Source organism: Rattus norvegicus, chromosome 18 (genome assembly GCF_021556685.1).
Source record: "Rattus norvegicus strain SHRSP/BbbUtx chromosome 18, alternate assembly SHRSP_T2T, whole genome shotgun sequence".
NCBI lineage: Eukaryota > Metazoa > Chordata > Mammalia > Rodentia > Muridae > Rattus > Rattus norvegicus.
Window position 1 is genome coordinate 49,375,237 of NC_141551.1, and position 24,661 is coordinate 49,399,897.

At 39.6% G+C, this 24,661-nt stretch overlaps 1 protein-coding gene across 41 annotated transcripts in view; it reads left to right on the forward strand.

The window, feature by feature from the left end:
- The window catches only part of Csnk1g3 (casein kinase 1, gamma 3), an 87,264-nt gene extending 65,093 nt beyond the window's left edge, over window positions 1–22,171 (forward strand). For 10 of the 41 annotated variants that reach the window (NM_001393749.1, XM_087593446.1, XM_087593451.1 and 7 more), the window contains 2 exon segments: window positions 13,518–13,624; window positions 19,898–22,171. In NM_001393749.1, coding sequence (NP_001380678.1) covers window positions 13,518–13,624; window positions 19,898–19,952 — 162 coding nt within the window. In that variant the 3' untranslated portion in view covers window positions 19,953–22,171. 41 annotated transcript variants of the gene reach the window in all.
- The last annotated feature ends 2,490 nt before the right edge of the window (window positions 22,172–24,661 follow it).

Sequence of the window (24,661 nt, forward strand, 5' to 3'; positions counted from 1 at the left end):
ATATAGATTTTTCAAGGCAGCTAAAAACATCCACAGTGTTCACTCTGCTTCATAAAAGAAGGTCCTTTAATTAGAACCAAATTGAAAAAAGAAATAAAGCAGCGAAGAGATTCATAACTGTGGGGTTGTCACCTTTAAAAATGTTTAATTCTTACAGTATTGGGGCATAGTGCTTTCCACTTTTCAGAGAGCTTTGCTGGCTTTTCCTATTATACTTACAGTGGAGACAGAATATAATGAAAGAGACACATTTCTTAGGATCTCAACATTTTAAGGATTTTTTTTTTCACATTGCTAAAAATAGCTCCTCATGGAAGAAGTAAGAAAACCCAGTGGCAGCCTTTGGTGCACACATGTCCGCTTTCCTTCTCAGGTTCTTGACGGATTTCATTTATGAACAGTGGAAAATATTCCACCAAAGGAAAAAAAGAGCACCAGAAAGCTTAGAATATTTGTAGTTAGTGTCTGTGGAATCTGTGATGGAGTGTGTGACTTCCCAAGTCCTTTTACTTCTAAAATATTATGGCTCTAACTTGCTTTTATTGCTGATCATTACTCAGTTCAACAATAAAAATTTATCTTTTATCTTCAGAGATAAATGACTGTATGTATTCTAACTTCAGAGTAGTAAGGTTATTCTAATTTTCCTTTTATACATGTTTTGTAAATTTTAAGGATGAGATGTTTAACATATTGGGTTTTTCTTCTTCCACGCATGCCATATGCATTAAATAAATGGCAGTCGGCAGACCACAGGGCAGCTTGGGACTCCCAGCAGGCAAATCCCCACCATTTGAGAGCTCACCTTGCAGCAGACAGACATGGTGGCTCGGTACAGGTATTTTCTGATTTTTGCATGAGTGATTCTTCCCCAGATTTATACAACTAACCTTTTTTTTTGAGCTGATGGCATGAAACTCTATCCTTATGAAAGCTTGTTGCCGAATTCTATCCATAACTCTCTTCCTTCATTATTTAACCAAAACCCAAAGATAACATGGTCCAGAAAGACCACCAGGGATTTCTACTACAATTTCACCTTGGTTTATTTTTGCAAGTACGTGTGGCAGTATTTAAGTCACACTGTGGCAAATGAGAAAAGGTGACCTGCAGTGGAGCGTGGTTGTTAAGTAAGAAGCTGAGTGTGTCTAGTCATGCTCTAAACAGTAGAGCATATACAGCCTCCCTCACTCACTCTGCTTCCTTCGAATCCCACTCACATCTATCTGGACTTTCTCATCTGTACTACTTGGAAACATGGCCCTGTTTGGACTTACAGAAGTTGCTGCTGTGCTACACATTCACAAATACTCAGTAAGCTGTGCTTACTCATTTAAAGCACATTACTTAGGGTTTGCTTCTCTCTGTCACTTCCTCTTTGAGCAGATGGCTACTCTGCACTGTCCCAGCCTCGGAGCGTAACCACAGGTGTGATTGCAGAGGCAGGAAAGGCTGCAGCCTTGGAGGGTCTCTTTAAGACAGTCATCTAACCGCTACTGTAAAGTAACCATAACGTTACCTCAGTCTGCTTCAGTTTGAAATCCTTGTTTTAATTTTACTCCTCAGTATATTTCCGCTTGAATAATTTTCTTGTTTTATCAATTTTTATTTTAAATATATTATTAACTGAATCTATATTGAATGCTTTTTATTTAACTTCTAAAAGTAAGATCAAAATTAAGTCTGAACAGCTCTCTTGTTTGTCTTACCATTTCATTTTAGAGGTAAATTCTATAACCACCCACTTTTATATATAAAAGTCAGTGGATTTTTAGTAAGATACAGTAGAAATATTTGAATAGTTCTGTAAGTTTGGGAGTGGCAGACTTAGAGGCAAGAGTGCCTGAATTTATATCATTGGAAAAGCTGAGTGAGCAAAAGATGCTGAATTTGCATAAAATGCTTGTATGTAGTTTTACCTGTTTCTGAGTTCTCTTGTGTTGTGCTACATGTTTTGCTAGTGCTCAGGGAAACCTGTAGAGCTGAGGCTCTGATAGAAATCTCTTCTAACTAGCATCATTTCGAGTATGTTTACCTGTCCTCTTAATCACTACCTCCGGCATGGATTCATTGATGTTTTATCACTTTAATAGTTTGCACTCTATTTATTTTTCCCACAGAGTATTTGTACTTTTTTCCTTTCTCCAAAACTTTTCTGTCTGTAGAGACTCCATCCAGCTTCATCTGATACTCAGTGTGTGATCAATTTACCCATTAGAATTCTAGTAATAGGATGAACACACAGGGTAAAATAAGAAATTGTGTTCATTCTGCTGACTCATGAATGTGTTTTCAGTCTTAAAGCAACTTAATACAGTGAACATTTTTTAAAGTTTACTAAGACCTCAAGTGTGGCAATGCCAGAATCTTACCCCATTGCAGAATAAAGACTGACTTTATTTACTTACCTCATTTGAAAATCATTTCATGCACTCCAAATTACTTGACTGCTGTGACTATATATACTTAGAATAAGGAGAGTGTAAGTTAAAACTAATAACAATGAAAAAAAGTACCTAAAAGCTAACTCCTATGATTATTACGTTGATCCTAAATACAGGTAGGAGAGGAAGTAATGTATTATGGCATTTTCATGGTTTTATAAATAAGGAAGTTGTGTAGAATTTTTGAAAGTTTGTTTTTGTTGTCCTTTCTTGGGGTTTAAATCGTGTGTCTGTGTGAGACCTTCTATAGGCTTTCCTAGCCCCTGACCCCCAGTCACTGAATTTTTTTCTGTGGAACAGTGAAACACTGTTAAACATTCTAGGCTATTTAGAGCTGATGGAATTTCTAGAAGGTTTTGGCTTCTTGTGACACTTCATAAGATAGCTCTTATTTCAGGTATGCTGTGCATGTAGTATATGTATATGTTCAAGAGTGTGTGCACATGTGCACATATGTAGATATCTTCACTTGCTTCCCACTTTTTTTGAAACAGGGTCTCTTCCCACAACCTATGGCCTACTGATTGGCTAGGCCGGCCGGCCAAGGAGCTATAGGGATCTGCTTGTCTGTACTTCACCGATGCTGCAGTCACACACGTTTACTGTCTGTATCTGTGTTTTGAGTATTAGGGAATCTGTCTGTGGATCTTCATGCTTGCATTCACTGTAGCCATTTCATTGACTGAGCCATATCCTTACCCCTCTGATGAGCTTTTTAAAAAAACTTTATTTTATGCACATTGCTGTTTTGCCTGCATGTCAGTCTGTGTGAAGGTGTCAGATAGATATTCGAGTTAGAGACAGTTGTGAGCTGCCATGTAGGCGCTGGGAACTGAATGTGGGTCCTCTGGAAGAATAGTCCCGTGCTCTTGACTGCTGAACCATCTCTCCAACCCTGATGAGGTTTTAATAGAAGCTTGAAACTTAAGCTCTTTGCCTCTTCTGAATAATAATAATCTAACAAACCAGATACACATGCTACCAAATTGATGTTATGGTTAAGAGTACAGTAGATTAGGTTCATATTTTGTGTCCTGGATTATTTATCAGTAAAAGGATATTAATGATATTTTTACTTCTTGGTTTTGCTTTGAAAATATTTTGCATATTAGATAAAAAAAACTGAGGTTTTTGAAGGACTAGCTAAGTAGAATCAAGTGCTTTTTGTAAATCAGTGCAACTGTATTTTCATTTCCTGAAAGTGAAGTATAAAGATATAGCTAAGAGAAAACATTTGTCAAATTCGATTTTTTTTCCTTTTTATATTCCTTTAGTGAAATAATAGAAAAAGATATGTAGCTATACATCTGATAAACTCTACTCGAAATTGAAGAATGGATTAGTATATCCAAAGATGTTATTTTGAGTCTTTTCTTACTTGTGTATGTTTTGGAGAGCCCCTGATGAATTTAGTGTACACATCTCTGTTAGCCCAGAGAATCATTGTAATGAATATGGATGGGAAAGAGACCCACCCATTCATATTTTGGCCTATTCATTATTCAGAAATACCTGAGTGATTCTTAGGAGCTAGGCCTTGTTCTGGGCTCTTAGAATGAAAAGAATGGAGAGCCAGAATAAAGTAGTCCAGTGGTAGGGGAGTATGTAGGAAAGTGTACCTAAAAATGACTGGATTATTGACTCGAATTTTCATGTAAAAAGTGCTATGAATACTAAAAAATCAGTAGCAGTTATTAGAAAAAGAAGGCAGTGGGGACCTGAAGTGTCCAGTGCATGAAGTTGTTGAAGAGAGGGATGCCTTAAGGAGTTGAATTCAGTCCATCTGGGTGTGTGAGAAGTAAAACCAAGAAACATGTGGGTTGTAAACTGTGAAGGGCATAATTGTCCTTGTTGTTCAGTTTGAATTTTATTCTGAAGATACTGGGGAAACAGAAAGAGGATTGTGTAAGACTGGTCGTGGTGGTGCATGCTTGTAACCCCAGCACCCAGAGGCAGAGGAGGGATCCCAGGAAAGCCGGGCAGCTAGACGAGCTGAAATCAGTGAGCTCTGGATTCATCAAGAGAACCCTTTCAACAAAGAAATTGGAGAGCAATAAAAGGTTCTGATGTAAACTTCTGGTCTTCATACATATAAAAAAACACACATACAATTATGCACACTACCCACACACATGCACTCATGCACATGTACACACATGTCCTTTGTTTATGTCTATCTCATTTTCCTTGTCTGTTCGTGTTGATGTGAATTTGTGATAGGTCCATGTGTTTGCTAGTAAACATGGATGTTCAGCTCTGTGTAGTGTCCTGGCCTGGGTGTTTGGGAATATACTGAGGAGTAGTACAGTTGGATGAGATGGTGATTTTGCTGTTTATTTTTGAAGTTCATCTTGATTTCTACAGCAACTGTACTACTTCACTGGCCCTCTAGAAGAGCATACCACTTCTCCTCCCACCGCTATCATTACTCTATTGCTGTCGAGTTTTTGTTTTCTTTTTCTTTTTTTAAGACAGGGTCTTACTATACAGCCTGTCAGCCTCAAACTCCCAGACATCTGCCTGCTTTTGCTTCCTAGTGCAGGGATGAAAGGAGTGTGCGTGCCCCTATGCCTGGTTACTTGGTTTTTTTATGCTGGCTGGGCCGATTCAAGATAAGAGGGAGTCTTCATTCCCTGTTCCCAGCCACCTAAGGGTCTTGGGTACTTTTTGTGCATTGACCAGTCATTTGTATTTCTTGTTTTCATAAAAGTATTAAATTAATTTGCCAATTTATTGCTTTGAATTTTGGTGTTTTAATTTTTTTAGGATTTTTTAATAGAATAGGTTAGATATTAACCTTCATTCAGATGTATAATTAACAAACTTTTTTTCCATAGATTCTCTTCATTTTGCCAATTTTCTTTTCTGTGCAGAAGTTTTCCAATTCCATGTAGTCTCCGTTGTCAGTTTTTGGAGTTTTTTCCAAAATATTCTCAGTGATGTAGGTGTCTTGAAATGTTTTCCATTTCTTGTGTAGCTTTAGGGCTCCAGGTTTCACATGAGGGCTTTAGTCCATTTTAATTGAGTGTTTTGCAGGAGGGTTGATAGGGATCTTGTCTTATTCTTCTCGTGCAGATACCCAGTTTCCAAGCACCTTTGCTGAGCAGGCTGTCTTTACTCCAGTGTGTGTTGTGGTTGTAACCACACTAGGTTTGTGTCTGGGCCTTTCATTGTGTTGCATTGGTTTGTGTGTCCGGTTCTGTGCCAGTACACTGCTGGTCTACTATTAAGGTCTGTAGTATAACTTGGCATCTGTATCCCCACCATTGCTCTTAATGCTTGTGATTGCTGTGGCCATTGGACGCCTTGTGCTTCCAGGTGAGTTTTAAGTTGTTTTCTAGTCCTGTGGGAAATGTCATTTAAATTTTGATAGGGATTACATTGAACTTGTAATATATTTGCTTGATAGCTATTTTCATAATATTGATTCTGTGAATTTATGATTATGGGAATTCTTTCTATTGTCTATATCTTCTTAAATTTCTCTTTTTAAAGTTTTAAATTTTTCATTGTCCCTCATGTTTTGCTCAGTTCTGGTATGAGGTATTTGTGCTTTGAAGCTCTTGTGAATGAAGTTTTGCTCCGATCTCTTTCAGCAAATGTGTTATTGGTGTAAAGGAGCTACTGCATATTGAGTATGGATTATGTACCCAGCTGCTTTGCTGAAATTGTTTAATAGGTGTTAAAGCTTTCTACTGGAATTCTTCAGGTCTTCTGAAGTATAGAACTCTGTTGTCAGCCAATGGGGATAGATTCTTCCTTTCCTGTTTGTATGCCTTTTATTTCTTTTTAATGCTGTATTGATCTAGCCAAAACTATAAGTACTGAATAGAATACCTTTCTATCTTTATGTCATTCGTGGTCCCATTTAATATAGCGTTTGTTTATAGCTTTTATGATGTTGAGGCCTGCTCCTTCTAGTCCTTTCATGGTGCTGAGGCCTGCTCCTTCTAGTCCTTTCCAGAGTTTTGGTTGAGGAGGTGCAGGACTTTGTTAGAGTCGTTTTCTACATCAGTGAGATCCTCATGTGATTTCCCCCCCAAGGATATTTACATGTAGCATTGCATTTATTCATATGTATATAGTAAATCCTCTGTAAGGAAGTAAATTTAATCATGAAGTATGATTCTTTTTAGTGGTTTTTTTTTTTTTTTTTTTTTTTTCAATTCAAAAGCTTGAGAGTTTCTACATCCATGCTCATCAGGGAAAGTCAGGTCAGCTGAGGCGTTGCTCTTTCTGTTGTTTCTGTGCTGTTTTGCATAGGGTAATGACCAGAGTACATGGGGACTGGAGTTTCAGTTGGTTTTCTTCACCTGTTTCCTCCCTTAAATTTCACAGGACACTACATTCTTTTGGCCTTTTCTGTTCTGCAGTACCTTAGTGGACTGTGACTGACCTTAAGTGCGTTTCTATATCACGCCTGTTTTTTTAATTTCCTCTGTTACATCAGTGTATTTTGTTCCTCCTAAATGGTCCTGGGGTTGTTCTAACTAGGCTTCTCATTAGAAACCAGCTGAGACACACATAAGAGATAACCAGTGGACACAGCTCACAAGACAGAAACATGAAAAGGCACGGTATATCCAGGAGCCAATAAGTTAGTGAAAGAGTTGAAATGTCAAGCAAAGAATCCAAAAGTCTACTTCTAAAAACAACCAGTGATTCCTAGACGGCCAAGCCTCAATAAGAAAATTAATTCAGGATATAGAATCAAAAACCAGCAGCATCAAAGAGAAAGTGGACCACAAAAAATGTGTTTTATACACTCTGGGATGTCTAGATGTGTCTGTCTCCTTAGTGAGTTTCAAGTTGGAAGAGCAAGCACAGCATTCAGACCTATAACCAGACCAGACACGATCTTTCTATGTTTTCCTAGCTGCCCTGGACCCTCTAGGGTGTCCTTGAACCTACAGAGAACCAGCCTGCACTTCCCCTGTGTGTGTGCTGGGATTAGAAACAAGCTCCACCACGCCTGGCAGTCTCTACACCTTTAAAACCAACAGATTGGGAAAAGATCATTACCAATCCTACAACAGATAGAGGGCTTATATCCAAAATATACAAAGAACTCAAGAAGTTAGACCGGAGGGAGACAAATAACCCTATTAAAAAATGGGGTTCAGAGCTAAACAAAGAATTCACAGCTGAGGAATGCCGAATGGCAGAGAAACACCTAAAGAAGTGTTCAACATCTTTAGTCATAAGGGAAGTGCAAATCAAAACAACCCTGAGATTTCACCTCACACCAGTGAGAATGGCTAAGATCAAAAACTCAGGTGACAGCAAATGCTGGCGAGGATGTGGAGAAAGAAGAACACTCCTCCATTGTTGGTGGGATTGCAGACTGGTACAACCATTCTGGAAATCAGTCTGGAGGTTCCTCAGAAAATTGGACATTGAACTACCTGAGGATCCAGCTATACCTCTCTTGGGCATATACCCAAAAGATGCCCCAACATATAAAAAAGACACGTGCTCCACTATGTTCATAGCAGCCTTATTTATAATAGCCAGAAGCTGGAAAGAACCCAGATGCCCTTCAACAGAGGAATGGATACAGAAAATGTGGTACATCTACACAATGGAATATTACTCAGCTATCAAAAACAATGCCTTTATGAAATTCATAGGCAAATGGATGGAACTGGAAAATATCATCCTGAGTGAGGTAACCCAATCACAGAAAAACACACATGGTATGCACTCATTGATAAGTGGCTATTAGCCCAAATGTTTGAATTACCCTAGATGCATAGAACACATGAAACTCAAGACGGATGATCAAAATGTGAATGCTTCACTCCTTCTTTAAAAGGGGAACAAGAATACCCTTGGCAGGGAATAGAGAGGCAAAGATTAAAACAGAGACAGAGAAGGAACACCCATTCAGAGCCTGCCCCACATGTGGCCCATACATATACAGCCACCCAATTAGACAAGATGGATGAAGCAAAGAAGTGCAGGCAGACAGGAGCTGGATGTAGATCTCTCCTGAGAGAGCCAGAATACAGCAAATACAGAGGCGAATGCCAGCAGTAAACCACTGAACTGAGAACGGGACCCCTGTTGAAGGAATCAGAGAAAGAACTGGAAGAGCTTGAAGGGGCTCGAGACCCCTTCTGAACAACAATGTCAAGCAACCAGAGCTTCCAGGGACTAAACCACTACCTAAAGACTATACATGGACTGACCCTGGACTCTGACCTCATAGGTAGCAATGAATAGCCTAGTTAGAGCACCAGTGGAAGGGGAAGCCCTGGGTCCTGCCAAGACTGAACCCCCAGTGAATGTGATTGTTGTGGGGAGGGCGGCAATGTGGGAAGGATGGGGAGGGGATCACCCATAGAGAAGGGAGGGGGAGGGGTTAGGGGGATACCGGGAAAGGGAATAACACTCGAAATGTAAATAAGAAATACTCAAGTTAATTAAAAAAAAAAAAAAAAAAAAAACCCTGCCTGGCACTGCATTCTGCTGGAGGCTGCAGATGTCAGGCAGTCCAGCGGCAGGCACCGCACAGTTCTCAGTCCTGTGGTAGTGAGCCTTGGGGCACATACATGGTTCAGAGGCTGGCTTGTCAGCTGATGACTGGTTTGGGCTTCTTGGAATTCACAATAATTCATAAGTGATAGGTCAAGCTCTTAGTGATTAAAGGTGGGTTACTGCCCAAGCCGAGGAGGCTGCTGACTCTTTCTCTCCTTATGACTACCTGCTGTAATTATATCTTAGTTAACACTACATATGGCTGGTTCCAGGCTCCTGGGCCTATGATTGCTCCTTGTTATCAGGCTCCCAGGGTAATTTAGTCTTAAACACAAGGTTCCCTCTTAAGTTGTTACCTTGTCACAGCACGCTGAGGCACAGGGGGTGGCAGGAAGGACCTCTTCTATACTGATGGGGTTTGTTACACCAGAAGTGTGAGCTGTTTTCAGGGTGTGCTATGTGCTGGTTCTTTGGGTAGGATTGCTGGTTTCTTTTCAGCAAGGGCTCCTTGCTTAGCTTAAGATGGCACTTCCGTGCCTCCTCTTCCTTGGGATCTGTGTGGAAGCAGTGCAGGAGTTGTGTTCTTCTTCCCCTGGACCTTGCAGGAACTTTTCCCTCTATATCTGTATTTGCCATTGGACCTATCACTTTGTGATTTCAGTGTTTTTCCACCGTTTCTCTTGGGAATAGAATCTTAATTTTCTCTTCTTGACTCTCTTCTTCAGGGTGCCACAAAGAAGCAGTTTCAGTCTGTCATTTTACCCTGGAAGCTTAAACATTACTTTGATAAAGACTTGATTAAGGGGATAGGAGTATGAGTCAGAGACTATAAAAAAGTCTGTGTGTTAGCTTATGCCTGTAATCATAACACTTAGGAGGCAAAGGGAGGATTGCCCCAACTCCAAGGCCCACACTCTGGGTTACAAGTGTCTTTAAAGAACGTGCTGTAGCCGAGTTGCCTGACTGAGTAGTAGAGATGAGAGGAAGTAGAGTTTGGGTGGATCTGGGGGCCAGGAATGGAAGAGCGCTGTTGCCACCCCAGTCTGCTGTGCTTTTCCTTGGTCAGTCAGATCTCTAAAACTAGGTTTGAAATGTACCTGTCTTAACAGAGAATAGTGATACAATCCCACTGTAGCCGTGCTTTCGTCGTAGGACAGCTTCAGTTAGCTCGCTCATAGACTCAGTGATAGTTCGCACCTGTAAGCAAAAGGAAGAAGAAAAATATTGAAGATACTGGTGTGCTGAACGACCTCTTTTATAGTTGGAAAGCTTTTTATTTGAGCCTTATGAATGGTGTTCTTTGGGAACCTGAGCAAAGACAGTTATAAAATCACAAATCGTGCGAAAGAGAAGTGCAGTTAAGGAAAATGAAAATAATAGAAATTGCTATAATAAATAGGCTGTTTGATTTCTTTGCATGTACATATAAATTCAAATATAGATAGTACTGATACTAAACTCATGTAAGCAGAAGTATCTTGCAGTGTTAGCGAATATGCATGGTCTGATGTGGGAAGAGTAATTTCACTTTGGAGACAGTTTTCCATTATGCTAATTGTGTATAGTGCTTTACTCAAAACATTTCTAAAACAAGTCTCAGTTTTCTGTGTCAGATCGTTAATAATGCACACTTGATAATGAGGAACAAAGTCCATAATTCCATCTTTTCTGCATAGGTTTCTGGGGTGCTGACATCTGCAAAAAAGCATTTGTAGAAGGATGTACTGATTGTTTCTGTTATGTAAATAATTCCATGTTCATTAGCTTAGGAAGTTTCCTGGTGAGCCGCATTGGTGTGAATCAGTGTGACTCATTTATTGTAATCTCCTATTTTAATAACATTTTTGATAACTTCTCCAAAGATTTGAATGCTCAGAAAAAAATGTGATACAATTAATGCATCTGTTAGTGAAAGTTGGAAATCTTCCTAATCTTGTTGAAAAACAATGAAAACTAGTTATGTCAAATCAGACCTGTGGTCCACAGAATGCCAGTTTTACTGTGGGTTATCTTTTAGAATGCAAAGTATCAATTATGCTCTAGTTATAGTTTTAAGTATGCAGTAATTTATTGTTTACTGGCTCTTTTATAACCTCTAAAGCACATTATGTTAACTATCTCATGTAACAGTGTGGTCTTTAATTAGTGAGTGCCTTAGAGAAAGAGTTTATGTTTGTACGTGTTTTAGTATTTCTGATATATTTATTGGTTAGATGTCTATCTGGTTCATTGATATTGTGAACCCATGATGTTATAATAAGTAGCCTTATCATTTTTTTATATTTGGAAAGTATGTGTTTGGATTTGAAAATACGTGCCTATGAGCTGGGCATGGAGGAGCCAGCACCTGGGGGCAGAGAGAGCCTGGACTGCATGGCAGATCCCTTTCCAGCCACTTGCCGCCCTCCCCACTGATAGATACTTGCTGACAAAGGGGCTGCGGCTTTGAGACTCATCCGTCTGATCTGACTCTGGGTGGCTGGTTTTCCAAGTTGCTTGTAGGTTCTCTGCTGTCCCTTTGAAACTTAGTAGTAAAAATATAGTCCATTTAGTTTCTTAAAATACTGTGATAAGAGGTTTTTTTTTGTCCCAAAGTTAGAATGTCAAAGCAAATGTCTTTAAGCATAGTAACAGTAAACTATAAGACATCTGATTATATTCCGAAATGCCAAACTTCAGATTATCTGTCATTTTTATAAACTTTGCTGAGAAGTCAGCCTGAAGAACCCTGATATTTAGTCTTCCAGTTTAGTTAAAAGTCTAGAAATGTCAGCTGAATAGACCCAATCTTTAGAATTTGATTTGTAAAATTAAAAAAAAAAAGTGTTTGCTTAGGTGATTGACTTGAGCTTGTCTATAACATTTTGCCCTCATTTCTGCTTTGCAAAGTACCTCTGCAAAGGGCTGGCTGAGAGTGGTCATGGCCCCCACTCCTCGATCTGTGGTTATATGTACTCAACTCCTGTTTCATGGTCGAGGACACAGAGATTAGCAGATGAGGGCGTCCATCTCATGCTTGCACAGTTCACAGTGCTATAGCCAGTTTTGGGTGTGGACCATCTTAATATAAAGTGATTAGCTGATGCCAACAGATGCAGAAATATGTAGGAAAATGGGGGGGGGATGAGTTAAGCTTACAGAATATAGGTTTTTAGATTCACCAGCTGTTTTTAAGGAAATCCTCAGTTTGAAAGTAAACACAGAAAAGATGGAGTTAGGATAAGGAGTAAATGAGTGGAAGAAGTTTAGGACTAAGAAGGGTGGGTGTGAGTCTTTTCACGTTTAGAAGTACTAAGAAAGAAGAAATAGGGCGATTAAATACATTTATAGGACCTTTGATAATTTAGGAATTTTGTTTTTTTTTTTTTAATCTTTAAAGTCTTAAATGGCAATATTTACTTACTCTGACAAATAGAGTACTTCTGTGTCCGGCATATCAGAGAGCAAGAGATGAGATTCTTGCTCTTATGAAACAGTTTTAATGGATACAGAATATTAAGAACACAGTAGATAAATCAGGAAGTAAAAACATCAAAACAAAACCAAAAATGCATCATGAAGTAAGATGTTAAGTCTTTAAATCTAGTGCTTAGAAAAGAGGCGGGCAGATCTCTGTGAGGTCAGATTCCAGGATAGCCAGGGCCAAACCATGTCTCAAAAATAAAAACAAATAAATAAAAGTCAACACAGATAACTTATACAGAGAATCAAAAATAAAGTACAACATAAAGACTCTTTCTGCATGGACAGACTGATAGAAAACACCTGTCATAGAGATGTTTTCTAGGAATCTCAAAAGACAGCCTGTAAGTAAGAGCAGTCCTAGCCAGTGGCAGTGGATAATGCCAAGGCCTGAAGCTTGGTCTCTTAGGAGCTGGTGAGCTAAGGGGATGGTAATAAGAGATCAGTGAGCTAGGGCAGACATTAAGTTATATGGGAAATTAGCATGTGGGGTGAGGAATAAGAGCTTTTTATTAAGTTAAGTGAGAAGCCAGGAGTTGGATTTTCAGAAGGGAATTATCACAGCTAGGTTTATACCTGGAAAGGAGTACTCTGGTTGCTGTGTGGATAATGTATTTTATTTGCAATACAAGTCAAAGCACATAGCTGTTTGTTGACAGGTTTTTGCTCTTGAGAGATGTCATGTTTTTGCACTGGAGTCACAGTGGAGATAGTAAGAAACTGATTAGATAGGGTGTGTATGTGGGGGAATATCTCAGGACTTCCTCACACATTGGATGTGGGGTCTAAGCAACTAGGTGAATGGATGGTACTCTTGTTCCCTCCGTAAAGTGGACAGTGTGAGGTGGAAGTTTCAGAGATTACAGACTGAAGGAGGATGGTCATGTGCACTGTGGCAAAAAAGGTAGTGCACCAGAGTAACTATGGACACCTTGGGTAGGAGTTACTTTCTAGAAAGCAGCAGAAAATAGAAGTCAGAAGATGGAGAAGAAGACAAGCACATGATCTACTAGTTGTTTATGTTCCTCATATTAACTTTATAACTTAAATGCCTTAACTTTACTAAGTATATATGGTTATGTGTGTATATATGTGTTTGATATATAAATATCCTGTCCCTTTATTAACCAGGTTGTAAGTTCTACAAATGGAGAGCTAAACACGGATGACCCCACGGCGGGACGGTCAAATGCACCCATTACAGCCCCTACGGAAGTAGAAGTGATGGATGAAACCAAGTACGGGTTTGTTTGTTCATTTGTTTTGGGGTTTCTTTTTTTTTTTTTTTTGCTTATTTTAGTAATTTTTTTGGCTCATAACTTTGCAAGTTTCAACTTTATAGTTACATACAATTATTCTATATTTCCCCCCTGTAGAGAATAGAGTACACAAAAGAAGTGATTTAATTGATTATCTTAGTAACTATTGAAAGTAGTACTACTTTAGGAAATACATTTTTAGTACAAAAATAGTTATTTAGAAACTGCTCAAATTTTTATGTAAAATTAATAGAGTACGCCTAGCTTTTGGTCGTTAGGGACATTGCATGGGCATTGCTGCAGCACTGCTTTTCTGTAAGTGCGAGTCCTCGGCCTTGCAGGACGCTGCGCGTTTAATGTTACTTTAAGGTTAGTTTTTAGGAGGTAGCCTGTAGTAATGGTGCTTGGGAAAACAATGTGATCGTTTAATCATGGCTGTGTTTGATGACTTCTCTCTCTCCCTCTCTCCCTTTCCTTTGTTTTCTGTGTAGCTGCCAGAAAGTACTGAACATGTGGTGAGTTCTCGAGTGCAGGCAGGCAGACATAGCTCCACTGACTAACTTCAAGATCTAACGCCATTCAGTACAATTAAACCAAAGTTTATTTAGAGATTACAATTGGTAAAACCAAACGAATTGATAACGGTAACCTTAGCTCTTGAGAGCAAGAAGTACTTGTTGAGGAGCTGTTTTGCCTGCTGCCGCTTTTCGCTCTAAGTGACGTAGTTTGGGGCGCTCCTTCGCTGCACAGAGAATGCCACCCTGCTTCTGCTTGCCATTCATTTTGTAGCATGGACGTTTTGTTACTTCTTAAGTAGAAGGCTGAGTTTTTGAGTTAAACTTTATATTTTCCTATTTTCAACTTCTGAACACATATTCTTTCCCCCTACCATATCACTAAATCTTATTTCATTTACTAACCAGTACGTTAAAAGGCCTCTAATAGTTCTTAACAATATTCTTCCTGGGAGAAATGATACTAAATTTTATATATTTTCTGATATTTGCCTTCAAGTGGAATTCTGTGTTTAGATGTCTCCCTCAATCTCAGTACAGGTTTTGAGTCAGTTCTGTGGTGAACTAAAGCCTTAGATGAGTCAGTTTTAAAGCCTGTCAGTCATCTTCCTTTACTACATCCTTAAAAAAACTGAGAAACTGCTGAGGATACTTCTTTTTACCAAGAAGTGATCCATTTCAGTTTCATTTTAGAGTTGATTGCTGGTGTGACAAAATTTAGTATATTTAAGACAAAATTAGTTTGCTAGTTATTAAATAAAATAGTTTGCTTGTTATTAAATAGAAAAACTAACTGTAATGGCTTATGTTTGTGCATGTAAGACACAGTGCTAAGGACAGTTCTTCTGTAGATGGCAGTGTAGCAAGTCTGCACATGCCGTTGCGGTTGGGTTAGCTGTGTGCTTGTGCTCCTCTGGGTGGTACTTTGTTAGGCTTGTTTCTTTCCCTAAAATGCTGCTATTAATACCCATCCCGTAGGGAAATGAGAAAAAGAGCGGCTGTGGAGAGGCTCAGAGTTTGTCTCTAATGTACCACACCTCTTTGTCCTTCATCACTGGCTACCTTTCGTGCTCTTCACAGAACAAGACTTCTTCCAGCACTGCTCCACGGGCATTGTTAAACCTGCCGTCTGTGTTCACATCCTTTTAGAGACTGACTTTATATGTTCATTCAGTAGTTAACACTGCTGAGGTTTTCGACATCTCTGATTCACAAACTAGCAGGAGAGACTGTAGTTGCATTAGTAGATCTTAGTATATACAAGGTAAAGCTTCCAGTCTGTAGAGAGTAATCAGAGAATGCTTTGTACATGCGGCTTTCAAGAATGACATGGTTCACTTAGTTATGAAGTCTTTGGGTGTGTGTGCAGATATTCTGGCTTTTCTCTAGAGCCTTGGAGAACAAGAATGAAGAACATAATGGGACTGCTGGAGGATTTTGTCACCTCCTTTTTTTTCCCAACCCCCATTTAAACCTGACACTGTATATTTTACTACAGTCTTGTTAATCTGCTTCTCAGCTTCCTGATACATCTCTCACATCATTGATGACTCTCTCGATGTATTGGAAACTAGGCCTTTAGATCCCAGTGATTAAAGTAGGAAACCACAGTAAATTATTACTAAATCATTCTCTAAAGCAATTTACCATAATGAAACAAATTCTATCATAAAAAGAGGTGACAGGAACAGAATAATGCCATCTATTACATAGCTCCACTTACATGAACTGTGAACAGGGTGGCAGGAAAGGACAGAAATTACAGTAGTTGTTGTCTGTGGCAGAAGAAAACGGGGGTACTGTTGAGAGACAGCAGGGCTCCTTTAAGGAATGAAGAGGCTCTGAAGTTAGGTTGTGGTGATGTTTATACAATTCTGTGAATACTCATCTCTGCTTTGTACACATCATGAGGACACATTTTATGACGTGTGAATTATAGCCAAATAAAGTAGTTGTTAAAAGATAGTGGGGGTTGGGGATTTAGCTTAGTGGTAGAGCGCTTGCCTAGGAAGCGCAAGGCCCTGGGTTTGGTCCCCAGCTCCGAAAAAAAGAACCAAAAAAAAAAAAAAAAAAAAAAAGATAGTGACCTATGAGTTCAGGAAAACTTTGTTCTAGTTGGTTGCAAGAACCCACTGAACTTCTTTTCATTAAAGCTCTCAGTTAGAACTCTCTTTATACATTTTTTTGCCTTTTAATCAGATTATTTTTAGCATTTCTATAACACATTGTTCATATCTTCTGAGACTAGGGAATATGAACAGAACTAATTTTGCTAGATTGTATTCTAATATTTACTGGAGAAAATATTGTATCTTTGATTGAAGATAATTTCAAAGCTTACATACACCATTAGATGATGTTTTGGGTCCTAGATATGTAAGGCTTTGTGTGTGCTTGTGCATGTACATGTGTGTTTGTGTAGGGGTGTTCAATCTAGAGCTTTGTACATGTAAAGCAGGTGCCTTATCACTGAGCTGTACCTCAGCCACCACAACCACTGTAGAAGAGAGCAAAGGGCTTATAAAGGGATAAAAGACTGTGGTATGCACACAGAGTGGAACATCAGTGCTTCCCCTCGGTCCCTGTTGCCTCCCTCTCCTGCTTTTCCCTGAGAGAGGGAGTAAGAGGATCATGGAAACAGCTTAGGGACTAAAGAGCTGTGTGGCCTCAGTAGGTAACCAGTGAAGAACCAGTGAGGAAGTTGATGAGCAAGAGGGCGTGGCTGTACTCACGACAGATTGTCAAGTAGAGACTCAGACTGTGAATTCTGCTTTTTGCTGGGGTAGAGGTGGGCCATCTCTCTAGTTCAGGCTAGCTTGAGCTCTTTCCTCTTCTTGATGGGATTAGAGGTGTGATCAGCTTAAGAGGAAACTTTGGTGAAAAGCAGTGGTATAGGCAAGGTGAAAATTTTCTGAACTAAGCCAGCTTGAAAAGGTGAGAAGGTTGCATCTCTTTAGACAGATTAATTGCAAGTGGGTAGAGAGGAAGACGTAGGATTATAGGTAGCTACATGAAGGAGTTACATACATAGCTCTTGCCTAACTGAGAAATCCGAAGAAAAGGAATTTCACATAAAGTATTAATTTTAAGGTAAATACTTCTTAGTTGTCATAAAAGGCACTTTTCTACGTGCTCATTAAGCCAGGGCGGGAGAGCCGGCATCTGAAGTCCTCAGTGGGTGGCACAGACTGGATGCAGGCAGAGTCTTCAGCAAAGGCGATGCTGGAGAATCGTAGTAGAAGGGATAGGGAAGACCCTCAGATCCAGTCAGGAAACATGCTTCAGATGGACAGAGGAAAGTGTGCTGGAGAAGAGGAACTTCTCAGTGATGAGGGCAGAGAGTGAAGTGAATTGGAGGTGTGATGTGACTATCGAAGCCAAGACTCACTGATTAACATCTAAAGCGTGCGGTCCAGATCAGTTTTCTCCAGAAAGGCCTCATAGTGGAACTGAGATACTCATTCTCTCGGCCACGGTAGATTCGTGCCCCGTGGATAAGAACTCCAGCTTTAGAACAGACCTGTAGTTGTAAGTAGAGCCTACTGTGGGATTCAGTTGTGTGGATGAGGATATCCTTCAGTGTGTACTAAACAAGTAGCAACTTTCGCTCATTTGATGGGCTAGCTCTGTGTGAGCTATCGCATAGCTTCGTTAGTGTCGGGGAGACTACAGCAAACAACCATTGTAACATAGTAAGTGCACAGAAATGACAGGGTCGTGAGAGCAGCTCTGTTTCAGATTGAGTACTTAGACAAGATAATAAGATGACAATTTCTTAATCAGCAAGACTATGGATCAACTGGTTTTGAAGTGACTTTGATCTTTACAACTAGCAGGAGGTTAGCATTTCACTTTGCTCCTTTAATGCACTGCTTTGTGGGCAGATGCATTTATAGAACATGCATCAATGGTGCCCTCTGGTGGTAGTTGCTTTAACAGTATGTCATCCTATTTAGTGGGATTTATTCTAAAAGTTACATTGTTTTTGAACTGAAAGGACCTGTGCAGTTAGAATTCATTTTAAATCTGTATTTAGTTTCAAATAAATGCTTGGGCACCTTATTCAAGAAAGGTTATTTAACAAATGAAAAGAGCTTCGCTTTCATAACTAAAAGCAAAACCAAAGAAAGCGGTGTGAACACAGCAGCATAGACAAGCTGGCAGCCTGTTTATCAAGACCTGTGCTGACTGCATTTCCCTCCAGAAAGGCTGGTATAGTTTAAAGTGGCTCTTTAGAAAGGGTTTGAAGGAATGTACTATGGAGCTTAAAATGACATAATAATAGATAGGAATATTTAATACCATTAGCATGACCTTTATATTAAACAACGCTGAAGTTTCATTGAAATATCACTAGAGTCTTTAATATTGTAAATATTTGGTCTATTTCTTTTAAATAACATTTTTTTTTCATTTTAGCTTTTACCCTGTGGGTGTTGTCCAGATTTACTTGAATAATATTTTATCCCCCTCCAGTTGAAACAGGGTCTCACACAGTCCAGACTGAACCCGAACTCTTTTTGGAGGGTGCCCTTGAGCCGCCTCGTTCTTGTTTCTCCTTCCTGACCAGCTGAAGTGGCTCTGAGCATTGGCTCAGGGCTCTGCCCACCAAGCACATTCCTTTTACGTCTCTCCTTCTGATAGTTTATACATCTGAAACTTGAGAAAGTGTTAGTTCCGTGTAGTTGAAAGTAAATGTGGCTGTTTTTTAAACTCCTGAAACAATGCATTGTATTAGCCCTTGCTTGACGGCAGCGGCTCTGATTTAGGCCCCTAAGTATTTCGCCATTCACAGACATACACACTCTCACACTCATTGCTGTTTATTCCGGTTACCTCAGTAAGATAAAGTCATATCTAGATACATTTAACCTAGGAAAAAGGACAAGGATTAAATAGTGTTTGAGTTTGTTTTTTAAAAACTATGTATTTAAAATAAGTTTTCAATACATAGTTTTTGAATATTAACATGGACATGCCTTGGCTTTATGATTTTAAAGGTTAAGTATAAAATTAGTTTGATCAAAATTGAACAACTTATACTAGGCTTTGACTCTTAAAATGATTTTTTTAAAAAAGGCAAATGGCTCAAGAGTTCCTCGTCATCCTCAGCTACAGAGTGAGCTTGAGGCCAGTCCGCACCGTCTTAGAGTCTGTCCTAAAAACGGGCAGAGTAAGTTCTAGTCTTAGCTATACTTAGTCTGTTTCCTCTTTCTGCTTCATAAACATGGTAGGATATACTTGAACGATGTTGGTTTTTTGTTTTGTTTTAGAATCTAAACTGATTTGTACTAAAACAAAATCCCTAGTAATAAGGTCATTATTCTTCTGCAACAGTGGCTTTAGGAACCATAACTACTAGAGAGAAAGAAAGGGAGAAACTATACAGGTGAGCTCTATACAGGCAGGGCCCCCGAGACCCTTAGTTGTCCTGAGGGAAATGAGGCAGGTCAGTGGAGAGTCAGCACTTCAGTTCTTAGAGCAGAGTCTTTGGACTTACTGGCCCCGTTAGTGTTGCACAGAATGTCCTGCTGTCCGCAGAAGGCATGCTGGTAGGAATAGTCACAGGAACTGTCATGGGAACTGCCATGGTCACTAATACCCACGCTTCGCTGGTTGTTCACTGTCTCTCCTGCACGAGCCTGTTACATTCTCTCACCTTCTCGAGTGCTGTGATAGTTCGACCTTGAGGAACTTTGGTGCGTTTGTAGTGACGGAATGTTTCCTTCATCTGCAGGTGCTGCTGCTTTTTCAAACGAAGGAAAAGGAAAACCATACAACGTCACAAGTGACTGGACACAGACAGAGCCTGGGGAGTTACTTACATGTTTATATGCTGTCTCGTGATTAAAATCATCTCTAGAGTGACCACATATATTTTCAAGGACTCACTCTTGAAACAAAAAAGTCATACTTTCATATTTCATTTTGTGGTTGTCTTATATTCATTCCCCCACCCCTAATTTAACTTTATGGAAGCTTTAAAATCTTGTCAGAACATGAGTGCTTTGCCCATCCTTGAATGGAATGGACCAATGAAGTGTATTGATGAACACAGTTCCATAGGAAAACAATACAGGTGTCCAAATGTCAATTAATTGTACCTAATTTGATTTCTTTATGTCTTCTATAAAAGCATAATCAAACAGGAATTTTCCTCCCACTGGATACTGAAGCAGAGAAAACAGTTGCCCAAATATTAAAAACAACTTTTTTGAACAGTTCCTGTTTTGTGACATCTGCATTGATTTCAGTATGACCGATGGTACTGTTATTCATGAATCATATTGGCCTTCTCTTTGTGAAATCATGGTACAGTCACTGCCCAGAGGTACTGAGGAAAAAGTACTATGGGATTGGCAAACTGTGGCGGTCAATAAGTCGGCAGTGTTGGAAATATGAGCTCGGCTTCTGTGGCGCCACTGTGTGAGGTGCAGCTGCAGACGAAGAAGCGCCAGGAGCATTTGCTTAATGTCACTCTGCTTCCAGATGATAATACATGATAGATGGCGAGAACTGAGTACTGGAGAAGTAATGTGTGTTAGAGTTTAAAAACACACTGAGGAAAGGATGACAATGTGAACTTCTTTTCAGTGTGTAAGGCTGGAGCCCCTTAAGAGCCTACTTACTGCTCATGGCCACATTTCTCTCAGAAGCAGAAACCCGAGGACGTGCCATACAGTGGTGGCTGCCTGTTATGTTGTTCTTCAATTAAAGAAAAGAATCATACTCCCAGCAATAAACACTGGGCCACTCTGCTGCCCTCTGTGCACACGAGTCTCTTGTATTCAGCTTGGCTAGGTCTCTGGAATTCCCTGTCTTGAGCACAATGTCCATGATTGGAGAATATTCTGGAGAGAGGGTGGGCAGGGTGCTTTGCCTCCATAGCTTTCACAGTGCCTGCATATGAACAGCGTAACAGTTCTGTTGTTAGCCAAGTCCATTCCACTTCGCAAGCCTGCTTTGTAAGGACGTAAGGACACAGGCATACTTCTTGTCTCATGCTGTCAGCCGGGTTGTCGGGAGCTACAGACTGGCTAGAAAGATGCTGTGACCATGTCACACACTCATCTTTACTTAGGAAGTTGTCGCTCCTGCCACGCTCTCTCCTCTGTCCTACTTGTGAGCCTTCAGGTGTGCTTATTTATTTTTTTGTTTGTCTCAAGGTAACATTTAAAATATGTATTAAAGGAAAGGAATCCACATTTTTTTACTTCATTATTGAATTTACAGGTATTTAATTGTATTTTGTAATTTATTTTTCTTATTAGCCAAAAGTTCAATGTGTTGCTTTGATAAATTGGGCACCCACATGAACACCCCAGATCAGGACGTTGCTCATCTTTCTTCTTGATTTCGAAGACCTACACTCAACTGAGAAAACCTTCGCTGTATAATCTGATCAACAGTTTCCATTCATTTGTACACTGTCATGATATCTGAACTGCAGGAGTTAAATACTGAGTTTTATTTTGTTTGCTTTGAGCAAGGTAGATGGATATTCTGGCCATTTATAATGTGAAACCACTTCTTTACAGTATTTGACCAAATTTGTGTGTCTATGATATTTGTAAATACATGCGATATCTGTATTTCTTATCATAAACCTATTTAGTTTTATTCTCAGTAGGGTTTTTTGGACTGTACAGTGTTTATATGATCTGAACTCCTTATACATAAGAAGGTGTGTATATTAATCCAATTATGGACTTAAATATTTTAAAGTATGAATACCCTTATTTGCTGCAAAGGCCAGTGTGTAGACATTTGCTTTTTAGCAATATTTTTAAGTGCTCCATTTTAGTGCCAGAGAATAAGTCTTTGGCACAGACTGGTCAGTAATAGGTAATGCAGGTATGTTCAGGTTAAGCCAACGATGTTTTGCATTTTTATGCTTCTTTTCTGTCAACACTAATGAAATCAACATTGCCTGAATGTCTGAATACTGAAACACAGCCCTGTTTAAAAGTATGTAACTGAAAAAGAAATAAATAAAGGTAGTTTTTTTAAACTCGCTCTTTCCCCTTTCCTCTAACCATGAGTGAACTAATGTTATTCAGTGCTGCACAGAGCTTTGGAAATTAACTTCCCTTGGTTTACCACTTACTCTGAGAGCAGAGGAAGCTGCTTTGTCACTTTGTTTCTCTCTGCTCCATTGGAGAACAGTGGTAAGGAGCTAAGCTTGCCTTGTTTTCATTTTTTAATTTTTTTTGAGTTACTTAATAGAGCAATTAGTTAAGGCTGTCTTCTAATAACTTAAGGGAATAAACAATGATTTAATTTCTGTTTTGAAAGCAGTCATGCTATTCATGAAAGTTCACTGTTAATTAATTTTAAGTGAATAAAGTCATTTTAGATGAGGAACATAAATATATTTGCAATAGTAATTTGACTTCTCATTACGGTAGGTCCTTTAAGCGTTTTACCAAATGGTGTTAATGGAGCCTTGTTACTGAAGGATACTGTAGGCAAGATAAGGCAAGCAGAACCATATAGTCTCTGACTAGTATGTGTGTTGAGCACCAGAGACTTTGAAACAGCATAAAAGAATAGACTAGGGAGATGACTAAGCACGTAAGAGTGCTTTCCATGCATGTGTGAGGGTTGTAAGTTCAAGTCCAAGGAACCTCTGTAAAAAGCCAGTGTAATGATGCATGCACCTTTTACTCCAGCATTGTGCCCTAAAGTCACTGGAGGGTCACTGGGGAGTGCTGGCTTCCCATCTAGTTCCAGGTTCATTGAGAGACCTTGCCTCAGGTGGATGTGGAAAGTGATAAATGTCCTTCTGGGTTCTGTGTGTATCTTAAGGTTTCTTTCGCTTCAGTGAAACCTGTGGAGGATAAACAATGCGGTTTATTTGGTTTCACGTCCACAGCATTGTTCTTCATAGAAGGAGGTCAGAACAGAAGCAGGGCATTGACCTGGAGGTAGGAGCTGATGCGGAGGCCATGGAGGAGTGCTGCTTAGTGTTGCTTACTGGGTCCCTGTGGTTTGTTCAGCCTGCCTTCTTATAAAACCCAGCACCACTAGCCCAGGGATGGTCACAATGGGCTGGGCCCTCTCCTATAATGACTGAGAAAATGCCTTAGAGGCTTGTCTACAACCAGATCTTAGGTGTTTTCTTAATTGAGGTTCCCTTCTGTTAGATGACTTTAGCATGTGTCAAGTAACATGAAACCCTCTAGCACAGTGTGTATGTAACGACACACAACACATGTACACACAGAGTCAGGAGAATGTTCTAATGATGACACGTAATCAACAGCTTTTATGTAGAGAAAGCAGTCTGATTTTAGAGTGAATTCCAGACTCTCACTGTATTTGTATAGTAAACTTTTCAACAGCAAACGGTAACCCAAATCAAGCAATAAGAAGCAATATTTCTCTTAATCTTAAAACCCAGTGCTAAAACCAGCTTCTGGTAAGTAATCTTGGTGTCAAAGCCTGCATCCCTCTTTCTCTTGTGCCATCTCATGGCTCTACTTTCCCCTCACCGAGTTTACTGGCGGTGTGAGCATTGAGTGAGGGTCAGCAGTGTGAGACTTGGCTGGTACGCTCTTGATAACCAAGTGAAAACAGCGCAGTCTCTCACAGGCACAACACGTTTCCATCTTTGTGGAACGGAACACACAGCTGCTGTGCTCCTCACGGTCAGGCCCGAGTCATGGGTCCATGTTTAGAAAACACTTGAGAAGTGGCACACAAAAGGACATCATGGTATTTAACAGTAGTCAGATCTAATGCTTGAAAAAACCCAAAAACAACAGCATGCATATGCACCTTTACACACATACTTAAGTGCGTAGTTTTAGAATTGATATGAATGGGAGCTCTAAGATACATTAGGAATGCTTAGAAATAGAGAAATGCTGATGATTTGGACTAGGGTGTTAACCAGCAGGGAAAAGAAAGATACTTAACAAATAAATAGGTTCATTATTTAAGTTTCAGCCCTCAGAGACCAAAGTGTAAACATCACATGTAATTAGCCTCAGGTATCTCACTTGAACAATTTAAAAGATAGTGACATATTTTGTTTAGACATGAACATCAGAGGGGGAAAGATGAGAACGTCCCCAAGTTCAGTATGGGATGTGGTAAGTTGGAGATGTATTTAGTATATTCAGTGAAATGCATATAAAAAACGTACAGGATGTGAGTCTAAAACTCAGATATAATGTAAAAGTTATCCGAATGGGGAGCTGGAGAGATGGCTCAGCGGTTAAGAGCACTGACTGCTCTTCCAGAGGTCCTGAGTTCAAATCCCAGCAACCACATGGTGGCTTGCAACCATCTATAAATAAAATAAATAAATCTTTTTTAAAAAAAAGTTATCCGAATGAAGATGGTTATTGAGGGCATGATAGTAATGCGATCACCTGAATTAGGAAAAAGCAAGCTTGGTTAGGCTCTCCTAAGAAACATTTACAGCTCAGTAAACAATGTAACATGCAACACATTATGCACTCTTAGTCTTGGTGTGACATTTTGGGCGGGACTC